The sequence below is a fragment of the Macaca thibetana genome, chromosome 11, assembly GCF_024542745.1.
Source record: "Macaca thibetana thibetana isolate TM-01 chromosome 11, ASM2454274v1, whole genome shotgun sequence".
Taxonomy (NCBI): Eukaryota; Metazoa; Chordata; class Mammalia; order Primates; family Cercopithecidae; genus Macaca; species Macaca thibetana.
In genome coordinates this window covers 170,608-184,788 of record NC_065588.1, presented here as the reverse complement: position 1 = coordinate 184,788, position 14,181 = coordinate 170,608, and the positions used below count along the sequence as shown (strand labels likewise).

General features: G+C 56.2%; 1 protein-coding gene across 5 annotated transcripts in view; it reads right to left on the bottom strand.

The window, feature by feature from the left end:
• Window positions 1-1,505: 1,505 nt before the first annotated feature.
• IQSEC3 (IQ motif and Sec7 domain ArfGEF 3) overlaps window positions 1,506-14,181 on the bottom strand; it is a 114,728-nt gene continuing 102,052 nt past the window's right edge. The window contains exons 9-15 of one of the 5 annotated variants that reach the window (XM_050747029.1): window positions 13,545-13,670; window positions 11,267-11,366; window positions 10,900-11,061; window positions 7,642-7,734; window positions 5,588-5,637; window positions 5,424-5,503; window positions 2,050-2,128 (exon numbers count right to left, since the gene is read on the bottom strand). In XM_050747029.1, the coding sequence (XP_050602986.1) occupies window positions 5,429-5,503; window positions 5,588-5,637; window positions 7,642-7,734; window positions 10,900-11,061; window positions 11,267-11,366; window positions 13,545-13,670 (606 nt within the window). In that variant the 3' untranslated portion in view covers window positions 2,050-2,128; window positions 5,424-5,428. Of the gene's footprint in view, window positions 2,129-5,419; window positions 5,504-5,587; window positions 5,638-7,641; window positions 7,735-10,899; window positions 11,062-11,266; window positions 11,367-13,544; window positions 13,671-14,181 lie in introns of those variants that run through there. The other 4 variants (XM_050747030.1, XM_050747026.1, XM_050747027.1 and 1 more) reach the window with 4 other exon arrangements.

Below are 14,181 nucleotides of genomic sequence, written 5' to 3'. Positions count from 1 at the left end.
GGCAGACAGGCTGGCAGCCACAGGGGAGAGGGCAAATTGGCTGCAAGTTACGGAAACTGGGCCGACAAAGACAGGGCCAGAAATAGACTCACTGGGTGATATCACAGTGACGTCTGAGTGACCACACACACACATACACACACACACGAAATGAAACTAGGTCATCTGGAACCTCTGAGAGCCGGGAATGATCCTTGCTTCCTACCTGGCCTAGCTACTGCAGGTGGGGCAGGGCAGGGGAAGGGTGAGGAGATTCAAGTCCATGTCACACTTGACTCATGTTCACTTCCTCTCCCAGGAGGCCTTAACCACAGGCTCCAAGTGTGGGGGGACCTGCACACAGGACAGCAATGAGCTGCTGGCACAGAACTGGAGCCTGGCCAGGCTTGGGACAGACACGTCCTGATAGGGCCTGACTGGGCAGGCCATGGTACGGCTCCTATAGTCTCTGGGGTGGCTGCCTTTCATCTTCCCCAGGCTTGAGCTCGTGGGGCCACCTAAGGCTGGCTATCCCATCTTGGTGGGCCCTGGGAGGTCAGTGAGCCACGCTTGGGCCTCCTTTGCAATTTTGAGGGTCCAGGGACTCTTGGGCACCCCTGCTGGAAGGGGAGGTCTAGAACCTTCTAGGAGGGGGAAATATTTAAAGGCTGAGGGGTGCAGGGGAAATGCATATGTCTCTGGAGCCCATTTTTCTTGCTTACCTCTGCACCCAAGTCCCTCCTGGAGGCCACAGACTCACACAAGAGGGAGCCCTGCCTCGCGCCGAGCCCCATCTCTGCTGGGCAGATCACTGCCCCGTCTCCACTTCCGCTTGCACAACGGAAGGAACGGCCTGGTTCTCATGCATGTTTATGTGCACATGCCTGTGCGCACACGGCACTGGCTGGGTATTAGCTGGGGCTGGGGAACTAAGAAACTCTTTAAAAAGGTGCATTTTGCAGATCCATGACCTCACAATCCTATGACCCTGCTGAACTGACCCGCAGAGCGCTAAAGTGCTCCTCTTCCTGCCTCCCTTTCTCCAAGCTTTTCTGGAGTCTGGGCAGCTCCTGAGGAAGCAGAGGCCCCGGGAGGAGGGGAAGGACATGGTCAGGGCAGCCAACGTCCCTGGGGACCAAGGAGTAGCCTCCTGAGAGCGCCAGGCTTGGGGGTGGGGGCAGCAGAAAAAGCCCCCACCCTCACTTCTCCCACCTGTCCCTCCAGGGAGCGGGACCAACCCTCCTCCCCTCAGCACAGCCACGGAGGCACTAGTTCTGGGCTGCGAGCCAGCCACCTTCAGTCTAGCGCTCCACTGCCGGCCGGCCCAGCCTCATGCTGCTGCCCCATGGCCCGAGGCCCCCAGGCACTAACAGACTCAAAGCCTGCAAGCTAGTTAGAGCCTCAGCTCCAGTTTCTTCAGTCCATGGTCCAGGGGGAACGTGGTGGCCAGGGGAAGAGGAGGCCTCGCCGGGTCTGGCTGCGTAGGGCCCCGGGAGAGTGAGGTGTGTCTTCAGAACTGGAGTCGGGGTGCAGCTGAGAAAGGGAAGGATGTTGGATGAGGCAAACCCAGGTGCCAGGATTGGGATTCTCTTCCCAAAATGATGGTGATCAGTGACCAGGAACGCATCGTGCCAGGGTGTGGGGAGCAGTGGAGGGGCAGCCCAGGCCCCCCAGTGGCCAGCCCTCCCGGGGCAGGAGGGGAGTGGGGCAGAGTCTACACCAGGCTCCTTGAGCCACTGGAGTAGCGGCGCCGGTGCAGCAGGGAGCCTGGTGGACAGAACTGGTGAGGGTGGTTGTAGGGGGGCGGGGGCGGGGGCAGCGGCGGCTGGTGGATGACCTTGACCGGAGAGCCGGGGCCGCCCAGGGGTGTGGAGCCGCAGGAGTCAGAGGAGGACGAGGTGTAGCAGGAGAGAGCCTGGCTCAGCAGGGGCTCCATGCGGGCCAGGCAGGGCTTGTCCAGGACAATGACCTTGACAATTTGCTGGCACTGCACCAGGGTGCCCGGGGGTGTGGGTGGCGGCGGCGGCAGCGGCGGGGGCTGCTGTCTCAGGGGGCTAGGCGGCAGGTCTGGCGGCGGCACCGGCGCTCCCCTCTCGGCCCCCAGCCCGGAGCTGTGCTGGGACGTTTGAAGCCTGTTGTGAATTGACACCTAGTTTAGAAACAGCCAGAGAAGCATGAAATGTTACAAGACTAATTCCCAGCTGCGAGGACAGGCTGCCCTGAGCTTCCCCTGGCCTCCCTCCCACTCTCAGCCCTCACTCTGACCCTCTCTCCATCTCTCTACCCGCAAGAAGACTGGGTTCTGAGTCTGGCTTTTGCCCAGGAGGGAGAGAGGAGTCGAGAGGCTGGCATGTCCTGCCACTGACTGTGAGCGGCCTCGCACTGTGGCCTCAGTCTCTCCATCTGTAAGACGGGCTCTGCATTCCTCTGCCGCCTGACTTCACGGAGCTGTTGGGTGTCCCTAGGCCATGGGAAAACTCCTCCTCACCTCCTTTTCCACCACACTCTGAGCTTGAAAGCAGGGGCCATAGTCTTTGCCCCTCCCCACCTCCTAGGAGTGTGTTGAGGCAAAGGAGGGCAGACCCAGGGACAGGGCCAAGCATTTTTGAACCTTTCATGTCTCTCTGTTCCCTCCAGCCCTGTTATAGAGGAAGAATCACTGGTACCGTTGACGTCATAGAGGCTTAAACCCCAGAATGCCACAGGGTGATCTGGACCTACCTGTCCTCCCAGACTCCCCAAGGCCGTGACCCTGCATTCGAGAGCAGCCCAAACAGCCGAGGCAAAGTCAGCTCCCCAGCTGTCATTCTGGCCCAAGCCGGGTCCTGGTTAACTTGCCTGGCTGCAGGAGGGGACCCCCAGAGAGGGCTCCAACCTTGATCCCCAAGGCGGGGCATGAGCCTCCGCCCTCAGACATGGAGGTCACTGTGAACTAGCCTGGCCTCTCCTTGCTAGCAGCGGGAGGTGGAGGAGATGGGTGGAAGGGAGGCTAGAGGATTCTGGAAGGAGAAGGATTTAACTCCTCACACCGTTCCACCCCCAAGCTCCCCTGCCCATCGCTATGACACCCCACAATCCCCTCCAAACACCTGGGTCCTCTGGGGGAGGCTGGGACCCTCCTCCTCTCTGAGGATCTTCCTATTGGGCTGAGGATCTTCCTATTGGGCTGCCATCTGTCCTCGGGCAGCACCACCTGGGGCCGCTGCTCAGAGCACCGAGGGGGAGACGGAAGCTGCAGGGGAGGTACCTCATCCCAGGCCTAGACCCAGCTGGCCCAGCCCAAAACGACCCCGGAACCCTAAACCAGCATTTCCTCACCCTGTTTTGGCTGCAGGTGCAGTTCAGGGACACCCGTTCCCGGACCTGTGTACTCCCAGCGGGCAACTTCCCTCCTGAGGCTCCCCAGGCCTTTGTCTGCCCCTCAATATTCACGAGCCCAACTGCCACACTCGGCATGTTGCGGGCTTTATTCTTCCTTCTCAGCCTCCAACCTCAGCACATTTTCCAGGCCTGAGGTCCTCCCCCTAAACAAACCAAGGTTCCCTGAGCCCCTCACTGTCCTTCCAAGACACGGCAGGTACAGAGCATGGCTGGGGCCCACCTGCCTCTGGGGATCCCTCCAGGGTCCTCACTCAGGCAGAAGCCGCTGGGGGGCACGCGCTCCTCCCCCTCCTGCTTGTGTTCTGAATTCCTCCCCAGGAGACACGGGGCCTGAGACAGCCAGGACAGGCTGTGCTCATCTGCCTCCCTCCACCTGGACGTGGCAGCAGCCCTCCCCAGCCGAATGTCTGGCTGTCCCAGTCCAGATCCCGAGCAGTCCTTCTTCTCCCTGAGGCTCCCCACGCAGCGCCCGCTCTGGGCCACAGCCTGCGCCTCCCATTTACCTCCCCTGCTCTGGTCCCTCCACTGCACCCCCGGCCCCATCCCAGTCTGGATCCTTTCTCTTTAGTGGTCAGTGAGTGTAAAGCAGGAAGTGACAGCAAAATGTCCTCTCCTCTGACCCCCTTCTCACCTCCCTGCTCATGAAAGAATGAATGAGGGGAAGGGGGAGACAGAGGATGGAACATGGGCAGCAGGTCAGAACAGCTCAGAGAAGATGGAGAAGCACCTGCCAGAGGGGCTTGGCCAGCAACGGCAGAGAGAGGGCAGAGGAGAGAGAGCTTGGGGTCCAGCTGAGGCCATGGGAGGCGAGGCTGCCCTCTGCGCAGGAGAGCAGAGGCTGGCGGGGCCCTGGAGCTAGCTGAGGGTGGCAGCCTTGCAGATAGCCATATGCCATTAGGCAGGGCAGAAGGGAGGAGAGCGTGGGGTTGGTTGTCCTCCCTGGGTAGCTCAGGCTAGGGCAGGGCAGGGCTGGCAGAACAGAACAGAGGGCTGGGCACGGGTGTGCTTATCTGCAAGGCTCAAGAACGGGCAGCTGCGGAGGATGGGGAGTGGAGGGGGCGGGGAATAGAATACCCACCCTGGGGGCTTGTCAGCTGCTGGGGCAGGAAGCTCCTCCTTGTAAAGGTGCCTCCTCCAGACACGGGTGTGTGGGGGGTGGAGGGCCGTGGGAGAGAGAGAAGACACTGAGCTCCCCTGGGGTGTCCTGCTTCTTCCCAGGGCTTAGTCAGACTGGTGGGTAGGGCACCTTAATAAGACACCTAATGGGGCTCCCTCCGGCTCGAAGTAGGGGCTGGGAAGGGAGGTGACTATATGAGCAGCTGGTGGCTCCGGGAGGCCTGGCAGGAAAGGAGTGGAGCTGGGACTCACTGGGGTGCAGGAGGACCCAGTGGGAGAGGGCTGGGGCTCACGAGGCTTGTAGGGGCATCTGCACGCTCCTCCCATAGGTGGCACTGTGGGGGTTTGGCAGGGACCAGCTGCTGCTGGGTCTTCTGCAGTCCCTCGCTATGTGACGTGGAGATGGGCAGCCTCCCCTCCACCACAGACAGTCTTCAGGTTTATTGCTCTTACCCCAGGAAAGCCCCCAACACAGCCCCACCCTACTCTGTCTCATTTTCTTTTGCACACATCCCCACGCCATGGCCAGCTTTCCAGATGGACCAGCTGTTCCAGGGAGGAGCCCCCCCTCCCTCCGGCCCCCAAGTCTCAGTTCTCCAACCTGGCCCCAGGTGTCCAAGAGGGCAGGGTCTGCCCCAGAGGTGATCGTTTGGGGCCTGGCCTGAGGGGTGACTCTCCGGGGGAGCCCAGGCTCCCCACTATGGAGGGTGGGAGGACTTGGGGAAGGGGATGTGAGGTTCTCTGATATAGCAAGTACTGGGGGAGCAGTGAGCAGTGAGCATTTCCTGGGGAGGTGGATTTGGGGGCACACAGGAAGGATGGCCCTAGGGTGTCATGAGCTCCGTCTCCACTGTGTTAGTCTGGGAGCTCAGCCTCGGAGGGCAGCAGGCTGGGGAAAGGGGAGAAAGAGCTCGAGGCTTAATTAGGTGCTGGAACAGTGGCATTACCCATGCTAGCAGTAACTTTTAATTGTATCTCTTGAAATTGGTAAAATGGTGAGTCGGGCTGGGGAGGCATTGATTAATACCTGAGAAGAGAAACAACAGAGACGGTGAGAAGAAGGACAAGGGGGCAGGGAGTCACTCACCTGGGCAACCAGGGCTCCACTTACCTCCACCGTGCTCTCCGCCGGCTTCTCCCTGAGCGCGGCCTCCCTTTTGGCTTTGAATGCAAAGAGCACAGGGCTCATTCTCTACTGGCTGAGAATGAGCTACCTGCCCCTCCCCTGCGCCCCTCAAGCATCTCTGCAGCTAAGACTTGGGGTCACGCTGCTCCTCACTGGGGCGGAGATTGGGAGTCCCACTCTGCCACTTAGAAGCTGTGTGACCTGGGCGAGATGCTACATCTCTCTGGGCTGCCACAGACTAGAAGATATCTGGCGCTCTTTCTCATGTTGGCATTGTGGAATCTGATTTACCCACAGTCAAAGCCTCCCCAGTACGAACTGTGAAAGCTGGCTTGGAGGAGGCCTGGGTTGTGGGCGCCACGTTCATCAGCCTCCGTGGATCACAGGCTCCTTGAGTGTGAGCCACACTTCTTTGCTCCCAGCCCTGCAGACTGGCTGAGGGGGGAGGACCAAATGGGCTGAGGCCTGCACAGCACTCACCGCAGTGCCTGGCACAGTAAAAGCTGATAATGGCTCTGTAATTACTCTGAGGGCCTTCTGGCTGGCCTGGCACAGCAGCAGGGACCCTGCGGACCTCCATGGATAGCTCATTGGCTCTTTCTGGCTGAGTCACTCCCGGCTTCCACCCCTACCCCCACAGGAGCCCCTCTCATTTCCCAACCCCTGGGGGTGCCAGTTTCCCCCTGCTCTGCTCAGTCCTCTGCTTCCTGCAGCAGTAGAGGGAGCTGCACCATTGTCTGGGGATGAGACAGACCCAGCTGTGGAAGCGACTAAGGGACACGTCCCTGGGGACAGGCATCTGGCAGGGAATAATACGCAGCTGAGGGCTAGCTCTGGGGTTTCACAGCTGAGAAAACAAGCAGCGACCCGTGCCCTATGACCTTATAGAAATGAAGAGGCCAACTGAAATCAGGCCGCGTGGAGAATTATGGACGCACGATGGCAGGTCAAACCCATATAGGGAAGATTCCATCCCAGTGAGAACCTCTACAGAGCAAAAACAGCCCCATGTCCTGCTCGGAAAGCGAATCTCATGTCCTCGCTGCCGTAACCAGTCCCCGTGCTGCTGCCTGTTCCAAGTCACTAGTCAGGGCCAACTGTGGCGGGTCATGGACCACGTGGAGGCCACTGGAGTTTCTCGCTATGATCCTGGCTTTCCAGTGCTCTGCACAGGGCAGCAGCCATTCGAGAAGTGTTTGTTGAGTGTAAGAGTAAGTGACTGAGTTAACTAATTGGTGGACAGTCGTGGATGGCTTGCTGGGATGTCACTGGAATGAGACTGAATTCTCATGCATCTCTCCTCGTTCTCTTTATTTGGGGCTGGTGGAGGGGAGGTGGTGGAAACTTTTCCTGATCCCCTGCAGGTGGGGGTAAGGTTGGGGTAGGAGGTGGAAGGTAGGGGCCCTTGGGGGCAGAGGACGCAGGTCTAGGGAACCTGGCTGAAGGAGGTGCCACCTCTGGAGCCAACTTGACTTGGCTGGAGTGAGCAATTCAACTGGAGAAACCATTAGAGAAGTGGAGTTTGAGGGTCTCTCTGGATTTGGGGTGGGCTGACCTGAGCCAGGGATTAGGGAGTGCTTTTGCCTCATTAGTGAAGGGACTGTACAGAGAAGAGCAAGATCCAGATCCTTCTGGTCACCCTGCCCTCTTATACTGCCTGGTTGGAGAGTGCTCCTCATGGGGTTTCTCTTTACCTCGTCTCGTCAAGACAGCCTGGCTGCAGGAGGGAAGGCCTCCCTGCTGGGCCCGGGATGCCAGGACTCTTGCCTGACTCCTCCAGGGCAGACAGTGACATCTCACATAGACTCCAGAACTCCAGTGCAGTTTGCAAAATGGACAGACACATTTCTCTCTTGCCTTCCTCCTTACTCCCACCACTAAAGCCCATGAGATTAAAGAAGGCAAGCCTGGCACTCCTCAGCAGAAAGAAACATGCCATGGGAACGGGCAACTCTCCCTGCAGATTGCCCAGGACCCACACCCAGGGTCCCTGAGTGGCCTCCATGGGGGCTGGCGCCCTGGGCAGAGCCAAGGCTCACCTGTCGGCGATCCTTGCTTTGACTGTGGGTCCCCCTGGGCTCCGCTGGGCTTGAAGGAGAGTGTCTTTGTTCCCTGCTGCTTCTCCAGCTCCCCTAAGGAATGGAGAGGCCCGTGAGCAAGAGAAATCATAACCTCAAACACACAGAAGTAAGGGAGGAAATGAGGGGCAGGCAGGAAGGGGAGGAAGAAGCCGAGAGGTCCCAGCACATGCTGTGAAACACGGACCTCGGGTCTGGCCCCACCACTGAATAGCAAGTAAAATACCCCCTCGGAACCACGGTCTCCTCATCTGTACATGGGGATGATCATATCTGCTTGAACATCAGAGAGGCACAGAAGAGGCTGATGTGAGGGAGGTGAACTGCCTGGGTTTGAATCCTGGTTCTGACACTCCCTGGCTGTGTGGCTTTAGGCAAGTTACCCAACCTCTCCATGCCTCACTTGAGAGGACAGCTGTGCCCGCTTCAAGGTGTCATTAAGAGGACTGCGTGGAGAAATACACATAAAGCACTGAGGACAAGGCCTGGCTAGTGACCCGTACTCCATAAGTATTAAGGTGCGTGTGAAAGTAATGGCAAAAACCGCAATTACTTTTGCTCCAACCTGTATCAGTTTTGTTACATTGTGTGAGAAGCACCTGGCACAGCAGAGTTTGCTGATAGGGGTGACACCTCACCTCTCCGCCTAGCACCTGGGAGGATGGAGCCTGCCTGGCCGGCTGAGCCTCCACAAGGTGTTCAAAGCTCTCCCAAGGAGGAAGTCCATACCAGGGGTGTGGAGGTTGCAAGCCTGCGAGGCCAGGACATCTGTCTAGGTACTCAACTTTAATTCCTCTCACCGGATTGGAAACCTGTTCCTTCTTGTTCTTCTCTCAGTGGAGCTACAGAACTGCCGGCTGCCATCCTTGGAGATTTGACAGGATTATTAAATCACTCCTCCTGCTTCTCTTTTCCAGGAGACATAACTCAAGTTCCTTTTATTACAGCTACTCTCCTGGGCTCCATTTTCAGTCTCTCTGGTTGTCTAGAAACCAGGGACACTGAACTGTAGGCCCCCAAACCAGAACAATTTGTCCTGATTGCCTAAATCACACCATCGATCAATGCTAAATATTTTTACTGCACTGAGAGTTGTTTCTCTCCCCCAGAGGGGCTCTCTTGGCTTTGGAGAAATTAGCATCATAATTACAAGTGAGGAGTCCTGGGCCACTGGATGCAAACCTTGTTTTGTCACTGACTGCGAACTTGGACAACTTCCCTAAGTGCTTTTAGCCTATTTCCTTATTGTAAAATGAGGAAAATAATGCCCACTATGGAAAGCTGTCGTAAGAATTAGTCCAGTGCCTGACATATAATAAGTCCTCAATAAATGGTAGCTGATACTGTTTTCCGTTTTCTTTTCTTTTTTGTAGAGACGAGGACTTGCTGTGTTGCCCAGGCTGTTCTTGAGCTCCTGGGCTCAAGCAATCCTCCCTCCCGAGCTTCCCAGAGTGCTAGGATTACAGGTGTGAGCCACTGAGTCCAGCCCATTTTATTTTATTTTATTTTTCCTGGCTTCCTTTCCTCCCTGTCTCCCTGGCCTGCCCTTCCTCTTCCCTCAGCTGTTCCTTCCCTTTCTCTCCAGTGAAGACTAAGAGCCAGCATGAGCCTTTCTTCCTGCTCTTTTACCCTTGAGGCAGCAGGAGAGGATATTCACCTCCTGACATGACAGATTCTGACACTGTCTGCTCCTCTGGGACTTTGGGAAGTGGGGTAAATGCTGTTCCTGCGCTGACGGAGGAAGGTGCCTCTCTCACCTATGCTGGTGCCACTTGGTGTGCTATGGCCCCCCAGGGCAGTGCGGAGCCATCTGGGACAGTCAGACAATGAGAGAGGTGAAGCCATTTCAAGGTGCTTTCTTGAAAATGCTCCAGAACAACAGCAGGGGTGGCCTCTCTGGGGATCCAGTGCAGCCCTTGAAAAGAATCTGTTTGTTTCAGCACTGAACTCAAATAAGCCAACAGATTGAAGGAAGGGAGTTTATATGCACCCCTCCCCACCAAGCAGTTACCTGAGTTCTAGAGCCCAGTCTGATGGATCTCATTTTACCCCAATTTAGATTGTTTCCTTAGAAAAAATAAACAGAACGTCTTCTCTCACTCCTGAGTGAAAGTATAGAATCAAACGTAAATGAAAATGACAGCTCCTCCACTTCTAACATGCACAACCTGGACACACGGCTGAACTCCTCTGAGCCTCAGCTGTAGAGTGGGGTCAATGCACCTACCTTGCAGTGTCACTATGATAATCCACAAAATAGAAATAAACTGCTTAGCGTGTAGTAGGAACCTCAAAAATGATGATTCAAAAGCACCAGCCTGTCACATTGATCCCCTGCTCAAAATCTCCCCCTGCCTTTCCTAGCGCCTAATGGGCAGATATTAATTTAGAAACACTTTTTAACTAAGTGGCCATACAGGCAGTCCTGAAGCCTATTTTCATTTTCTGTTTTCGTTTCTGAATCTGTTATTTAGTCCTCCCTTAAAGGCTATCTGGAGCCTCTGTGATGCTTAATCAGTACAAGCTTGTAGGTGGGTACAGGCTGCAGGCCCTTGCTGCTCTTCCCTTAACCCCAAAGCGGACAGTAAACCACCTGGACATACAAGGAGACCCACATATTCTCTAAAATGCCTGAATGGAATAATCTAGAATCTAAGCCTTCCTTAGAGGAACAGAGACTACTGTAAGATGAGGGATAGTAAGAAAGCAGCCTAGGCTCTTCAAAAGGACAATGTTTTAAAGAAAATAAAGTGGAGGGATGATTCAAGATTAAAAGAGAGTGAAGAAATGAGGCCAACCAGATGCAATGTACAGACTTGGGCCACAGCGGGGGAGGTAACAGCAGACGGTTTGGTGGGAAGAAAAGCACCAGAGCCCCATGGGCCTGCCTGGCCAGCTCGCTTGGTCATCCTGGTAAAACATAGCAGAGCTCTCTGTTCCAAGAGGCCCACATGCAACCCCACGTGCCGGCTGATCTGTGTACACATGTGTGTGCACTCTAGCAAGCCTCACTTTAATTGTGAAGAAACATGGAAACTGGTGCTCCCACCCGGGCTGTGGGAGTGTGGTGTGGTGGGGCCTGGAGATGGGGAGGGTCCGAAGTGGGGCCAGGGCAGGGCTGCGCTGCTCCCTGGAGTCAGGCATGTCTGTCTCAAGCTACCCCTGTCCCTTGCTGAATGGGAACCCCCACCAGCTGCCTCGGGAAGCCTGTGTCCTTACACTCTATCCGGATCTGCTCCAGCTCTGTCACCTCAGCAATGGACTCCTTCAGGTCCTCCACGAACTTTTGCATCTCGTCCGAGCCCAGGGCACAGAAATGCAGCACCTGCTTCCTCTCGGAGCCCGAGAGCGGTGTCACCAGTGTGATGCCATGAGAGTAATCTGGAAAGCAGACCCCAGGCCCCCAGTGGGCTGTGAGCAGCAGCAGCTGAGGGCTGGAGCCAGCCAGACATGAGGAGGGCACGGGGTCTTGGGGGCACTCATGCCTCTATCCACTCTGCTGTCCAGCACTTCTCCCTCAACTCGCCCCAGCCATTTCATTCATCCATTCTTTCTCAAAGACTTACATTGGCTGTCAAAGACTTACACTCGTTCTCAAAGAGGTGGAACTGCATGCCCAGCAGGCCAACTGACTTGCAGAAGGTGTATGTGGAGGAGCTCTTCTTCTTCGGGCAAAGTTTGAGAATCTGTTCAGGAGAGGGAGATAGACATGTGCTGATGAGCAGACAGTCATGGAAACATGGATGCACAAACACCCAGGGGGATGCATGATCACAGAAGTAAACACATGCAGTGATGAATGTGCACATACAGATACAGATACATACATATATGTACACACACTATACCAAAATGTGCGTCTTCACTGCACAAAACCCTACAGTCATTATTCTCTCTGCACTTAGAAGCCAAGCCACGGAGCCTGAGCTGGTCAGTAAAACCCACCTGATGTGATCCTTGCCTTACTCTGGACTTCTGCCCAAGCCACGGTGTCCTCCCTTCTGTAGCTTGAGAAGGGCAAGCTCGGTTCCACTGTGGGCCCCTCGCATACGCTGTTCCCATTTCACAGCTCTCCCGGCAGCTTTTTGCACAGCTGCATTACTCTCATTACTTAAGTCTCAAATGCTACCTCCTTAGAGATGCCTTCCTGGACCACCCCCTCTAGAAAACAAACCACAGCAAACCCAAATCCGGCCCTTAACCCCAGTCACTCTCCGTACTATCACCTGGTTGCAGCCTTCATAGTGCCTTCCCCCAATCTGATATTATCTTGTTTGTCTGTTTCTTAATTATTTTCTATCTCCCTCCCCTACTGAAATGAAAGCTTATTTTAGTAAAGTCATCTGGTTGCTTAATAAACAAATTTCTATTCGGAGACTTCTGTGAGCTGAGCCCTGGAGATACAGGAGAACTCAGAACAGAGCCCTTGCCCTCAAAGTGCTTATGGAATGTGGAGTGTCACAGTGTCCATCAGGTGATCAAATAATAAAGCATAACAGCAAAAAAAAAAAACAAAACTTGGCCGGGCGCGGTGGCTCAAGCCTGTAATCCCAGCACTTTGGGAGGCCGAGGCGGGTGGATCACGAGGTCAGGAGATCGAGACTATCCTGGCTAACACGGTGAAACCCCGTCTCTACTAAAAATACAAAAAATTAGCCGGGCGTGGTAGCGGGCGCCTGTAGTCCCAGCTACTTGGGAGGCTGAGGCGGGAGAATGGCGTGAACCAAGGGGGCGGAGCTTGCAGTGAGCCGAGATCGCGCCACTGCACTCCAGCCTGGGAGACACAGCGAGACTCCGTCTCAAAAAAAAAAAAAACAAAAAAAAAAAAAAAAAAAACCCCAAGGTGCTAAGTGTTTTGAAGAAAATGAAATAGGGTAAGGAATCAAAAGTGATTTGAGACTTGAATGAAAAGAAGGAGGCCAGGAAGGCAAGAGGAGAGTGCAAGGTCTGGAGGAGCTTCGCAAGAAGGAGCAGCAAGTACAAAGGCCTGGCCCACAGAAGGGAGGCGGCTCACAGGGCTGAGGAGAGGGCAGGGAGGCAGATTAGGGGAAGGGACACGTGGCCTAATGTGCACTCCAGAGAGATCACGCTGCTGCTCTCAGGGGGTGAACCCTAGAGGTGGGGAGAGCCGTGTGGAGGCTGATGTGGTTCACTGAATGTACCAGGTGCACGCTAAGACCGTAGTAGTGGAGGTGGTGAGAGGTCGTTCAGGCTTGTGATCATTTTAGAGGCAGGGCCCGTGCATGGGAGAGGCAAGCCCTGTTCCAGTCCTGCTCACCAGTTTTCCAGACCTACAATAATGCCTGGCACAGGGTCAACACTGATTAAATATTTGTTGAATGGATACTTGTTTTCAAAGAGCAAGGAACGAGTGTCTGTGGATACAGATGTACGCATGTGTGCATGCATGTGCACGCACGCGCACACACACACAGATAAACCAGCCTCGCCTAGGCCCAGGGACAGAGCATGCTCCACCTAGGTAGGCCCTGTTCCTCCCAGGCCCTGGGGTGTGAGGCACAGCCCTGTGTGCTCCCTGCCCTGTGCGCTCCCTGCCCTGGGCTTCCTGTAACGTGGAGAGGCCAATGGTCTGGGATCTAGTTTGTTAACAGTTTGTGCAACCACGAGCAGATCATTTGATGTCTCGGTGTCACGACTTATTAAGTAGGAATTAGCATGTTTGCCTGAGCCCCCTCACGCCCACGGTGTGAGAGCACCATGAAGACAGATCCGTCCCACGGAACAGGCATTCCGTCTGAAACCTCTGGGCGTCCTTTCCTGCCCACTTCAGGGACCCTGCCCAGGCTGCTCAGGGCAGCGGGTAGCCCCAGCCCAGCCCAGTCCCGGAGCGGGGGGCCACTCACCACCAACAGGTCATTGAAGAGGAACACCTCCCTCTGATGAGCCGCCTGCTTCTGCAGCTTGTTCACATCCGTCACCTCAAAGAGCCGGCTGCAGCACACCAGGCGGCGGTGGGGCACCGACAGCACCTGCACGCGGGCGTGGCGCTCAGCGGGAGAAACCAGAGGCCTCGAGGCCTCCCCAACCACAGCGCCCATTTTCCAGAAGAGGAGACGGGGGCCCAGGGAGAGGGGAGGGGCGCTCCGGTTCTGTGGAGGGAGAGGGGAGGGGCGCTCCGGTTCTGTGGAGGGAGAGGGGAGGGGCGCTCCGGTTCTGTGTGGAGGGAGTTCTGTAGAGGGGAGGGGGGCGCTCCGCTCTGTGGAGGGAGAGGGGAGGGGCTCCGCTTCTGTTGCGGGGCTCTCCGGTTGTGGAGGGAGAGGGGAGGGGCTCCGGCTCTGTGGAGGGAGAGGGGAGGGGCGCTCCGGTTCTGTGGAGGGAGAGGGGAGGGGTTCCGCTTCTGTGGCGGGAGAAGTGCTGGGCTCTCCGGTTCTGTGGAGGGAGAGGGGAGGCGCTCCGCTTCTGTGGCGGGAGAAGTGCGGGGCTCTCCGGTTCTGTGGAGGGAGAGGGGAGGGGCTCCAGTTCTGTAGAGACGGGAGGGGA